This window comes from Phaseolus vulgaris, chromosome 2 (genome assembly GCF_000499845.2).
Source record: "Phaseolus vulgaris cultivar G19833 chromosome 2, P. vulgaris v2.0, whole genome shotgun sequence".
In the NCBI taxonomy this organism is placed as follows: Eukaryota; Viridiplantae; Streptophyta; class Magnoliopsida; order Fabales; family Fabaceae; genus Phaseolus; species Phaseolus vulgaris.
Genome location: NC_023758.2, coordinates 46,135,540 through 46,139,653, shown reverse-complemented (window position 1 = coordinate 46,139,653; position 4,114 = coordinate 46,135,540). Strand labels below are relative to the sequence as shown.

At 31.9% G+C, this 4,114-nt stretch overlaps 1 protein-coding gene across 1 annotated transcript; it reads left to right on the top strand.

Moving 5' to 3' along the window:
• Positions 1–883: 883 nt before the first annotated feature.
• Positions 884–3,596, top strand: LOC137812672 (small ribosomal subunit protein eS10z-like). The gene is made up of 5 exons (XM_068614823.1): positions 884–1,087; positions 1,180–1,228; positions 1,327–1,606; positions 1,778–1,910; positions 3,362–3,596. Exons 1-5 carry the CDS (start codon positions 1,085–1,087, stop codon positions 3,434–3,436), a joined length of 540 nt encoding a protein of 179 aa, XP_068470924.1. The 5' UTR covers positions 884–1,084; the 3' UTR covers positions 3,437–3,596.
• Positions 3,597–4,114: the final 518 nt, after the last annotated feature.

Below are 4,114 nucleotides of genomic sequence, written 5' to 3'. Positions count from 1 at the left end.
GTAATGGCTGTGGGAAGAAACACTTAAAGTTATTTCTTCCATCACCCATGGTTTCTTCATGTATGTCTATTGGAAAAATAAATGAAAAATGACTATACTTTAAATTTTTGAATTATAAAATTTTGAAAAAAAATTACATAAAAATTTGGATAATAAAAATATATTTTAACTGGGTAATCTAAAAATTATTTTAAATTATATAATCCAAAAATATATTTTTAAATCTAAAAATATATTTACATCTTTGAATTACATAATTAAAATATATTTTTGAATTACATAACATATCTTATATTATATAAACTATAATACATTTTTACATTATACAATCTAAAATATATTATATATTTTCAGATTATATAATTTATAATATATTTTAGATGTGAATATGTATTTAAAATTTAAAATATATTTTTATAAATTAAATAATATAGAATAATTTATGAATTATACAATTCAAAATATTTATAATCCATTGACAATTTATATTTTTCCTGCACTTAGGAAGGTACGTGAAGAAGGGTATTAGAAGAAATTGTATAGCAAGTATGTCATTCTTTTGTTTTTGCACCTTCATAGTTCCATGTGTACTCCCATAGAATGATTAAAAGATCAAACTGTGTCCTTATCGTTGCCCTTTGCCACCATTACCAGCTTGTTTATGTGTTGTGTTATAAATACTAAAGAAAAAAAATATTCTGAATTGTGTAACTTAAAAAAGATTTTTAAAGTGTACAATTAAAGAAAAAAATTGCATAAATATTTTTTTTGATTGTATAATCTAAAATTAAATTATAACTGAAAAGTCAAAATTGATTAGAAAATATTTTTTAAGAACATACAGAGAATTTTCATATTTATTGGACTGCAGAAAAAAAATATTGGGGTGCAAAAGAAATTCCCAAATATATGTCTATAGGTCGTGGTCCAACGAGGCAGTTTCGGCCCATGAATAGCCCCATTAATACGAAAATCAATCAAAAGAGAAATTAGGGTTTATAGAGAAGAAGGCAGCAAAGGATAACAGTGTGGACGCCGAGCTCTGTTTCCAGCCTCCATTGTTCATCATCCACCTTCTCACACCATGGTACGTTCACAAATTCCTAATCCAGTATTTTTCATTGTTTCGTTCAATTTTCACTCTGACGCAAACACTTGCGTACGTTTTTATTTGTTCAGATTATTTCAGAGAAGAACCGTAAGGAGATCTGCAAATACCTCTTCCAAGGTAGGTCCATTGGCGTTTATCATTAATCTTGTTCGTTCGTTAGGGTTTCATCTCGTGGAACAACGAGTCTTACCTTTTTGTCGGTGTTTATGGTGCAGAGGGAGTTTGCTTTGCTAAGAAGGACTACAATTTGGCGAAGCACCCCGAGATTGACGTGCCTAATCTGCAGGTGATTAAGCTGATGCAGAGTTTCAAATCTCGCGAGTACGTGAGGGAGACCTTTGCTTGGATGCATTATTACTGGTTCCTCACTAACGATGGCATAGAGTTTCTCAGAACTTATCTTAACCTTCCTTCCGAAATTGTCCCTGCCACTTTGAAGAAACAGGCCAAGCCACCTGGCAGGCCCTTTGGTGGCCCATCCAGTGATCGCCCTAGGTATGCGAAGAAAACCACATTAATTGATTGAGTAATATCGTAGTATAAACCAATTCAACGTGCATTTGTAGGATGAGTACAAGAGAAGCAGGGATTTGTTTATTATTAACTAATAACTATTATTTCTATTAGTTGATTGTAATAAGCCTGATTTGTGGCGTTTTTGAACAGGGGTCCACCGCGATTTGAAGGGGAGCGTAGATTTGGTGGTGATCGTGATGGGTACCGTGGAGGTCCCCGAGGTGGTGGAGACTTTGGTGGAGACAAGGGAGGAGCTCCTGCTGACTACAGACCCTCTTTTGGGGTAATCCTATTTTTCATTGCAATTCATATTTTGCTTATTGTTTAGTGTAATCATGATTGTCATTTGCTTCTGGCCTAGTTTTCATCCTCATTGTCAGTTGTCTTTCTTTAGATTGGATGCGTTCTACGTGTTATTGACTTATACTGCCTCCTGTTTGAAGAGATGATTTTTGTTTTAGCTCATTTTGAATTAGCCTCTAACTTATAGAGCTTTAGTTTGGACAAGTATTTGCTCTAAGACCTTATATACTATAGCTCCTTAGGTGGAGAGATTTTGAACATGTTGAAACACAAGTTAAAATTAATTAATTTATGTGAAGAAGATTTAAGACCTCACTTCTTTTAAACCCCTTCATTCCTAGATAATGTCTTATTTCTATTATCATCTTCGCTTTTAGAGTATATTTGTAACTAGGGCTATGCCTGTGCTCAAGTTTTAAAAACTACTAGAGTATATTTTTGACTAGGGTTGGGTTGTGATTATTGAACTTCTTGTTTAAGAATTATGGATAAATATTGGTAATGTGATTGTGAAGTTTTCCTGAATCATAATATTTCTGCCACAATGGTAGTTAAATTTGATGATGGTAGTTTGTGAAATCAAATGATTTATTAGAGTCCGATGTTTCTGCCTGTTGTTTGTATGTGTACTGTCATTTACATTTAAATCTTTGCACTTTTTTCTTTGCCATGTAGTGCAGCGTAGAATTTCTGATATATTTAATTACGGCACAAGTTAAATTATTTACGTGAAGGAGGTTTATAGGCTCTTATAAGTTGCCTCCAGCTGGAAGAAATGGTTTATAGTTTTGCTTAGTTTGGGTTATCTTTTAACTTAATAGAGCTCTTGACATAGATAAGTATTTGCTTTCAAGCACCTGTAAATCTATGTAGGTACTTGTGGAGAGATAATTTTGAACAAGTTGAGATATACAGGATAAAATTAACTTTTTCTAGTAAGGTTGATTCATTTTACTTTTTTTATGTTTTTGCTTTCAAGTTTTTAGTTTTAAATATTCGCAAATTGACTTAAGAGTACATGCTTATAATTTCCCATGATTCGCACCTTTTTGTTGTGGATAATGTGAAATCAAGCCCTTGTTTGGGAACTCATCCACGACTTGTTCATAAGCTATATATTCCTCCTCAATAGTGTCATGTAATTGATTTATCTGATCAAAAAATTTTGTTAATGTTACGGTAGTTGTGACCGTGAAGCAGTGCATTTATAATGTTCATAACCATACTTTCATGTTTAGAATTTTTGTGTGCAGTATAGAACATTTTTAACTGATCATAGTGTCATGTAGCTGATCATTGTTTTTTTTATTAAAGTTATAGTAGATGTATCCGTGAAGCAGTTAAGTTCTAATGTTAATAACTATTTGTACGAGCTTGGGACATTTGTTGTGCTGTAGAATTTTATGAGCTAATTGGTTTGCCATATTGCAGGGTCCTGGCGGAAGGCCTGGCTTTGGTCGTGGATCTGGTGGTTTTGGAGCAGCAGCCAGTTCTAATCTTCCCTAAGGAGAATGTTTTGTGTTTAATTTTTTGTTTAATTTTCTAGAGCATGTGCCTGTAGTTGGAGATAATGATAGATTACCCTCTCCTATTGATTGTTTTATCAGCTTAACAGTTTATATTCAGTTTTTCGTTCAATGGAGATTTTGAATTGAGTTTCTACTAATTGAGTGTTACATCCCTTGTTTTTGTTCACTCTAGAATCCAACTTCAAATGCTTGCAGTTGGTCAAAACTTGCGTTACTACATGGCATTTTTCGGACTTAATGCCAAAATTTAGCCCGCACTTGAAATAAAAGAGATCATGCCTACCAATGAGTTATGACGTTAAAATCCTTTAATCAATGCAGTGTTCACTACACAATTTTTTTTGAAATTCCTCTTTGTTATTCGTTTTTAAAATCTGCAAACTAATGTAAATAATTTTCATTGGTTAGCTGTCTTTTTAAATAAAGTAATTGGATTTATGTTTTCTTTATGCATTGTTTAATATATATATATATATATATATATATATATATATATATATATATATACTTTAAAAAGCAAGGAGTGTTTTTATAACATTCAAATCTTGTCTAATTTTTTATCAAGTCTTATAAATTGCTTAGTACAAAAACAGTTGCATTATCTTGTTTTATTGAACTTTTCTTTGAATTTTTTTATCCAGCATCCAGCTTTAGA

Bases quoted from the DNA above. Each gene is read 5' to 3' on its own strand.
- LOC137812672 (XM_068614823.1), top strand. The intron at 1,229-1,326 runs GTAGGTCCATTG...TTTATGGTGCAG, and splicing joins CTGCAAATACCTCTTCCAAG to AGGGAGTTTGCTTTGCTAAG. The intron at 1,607-1,777 runs GTATGCGAAGAA...GTTTTTGAACAG, and splicing joins CCATCCAGTGATCGCCCTAG to GGGTCCACCGCGATTTGAAG.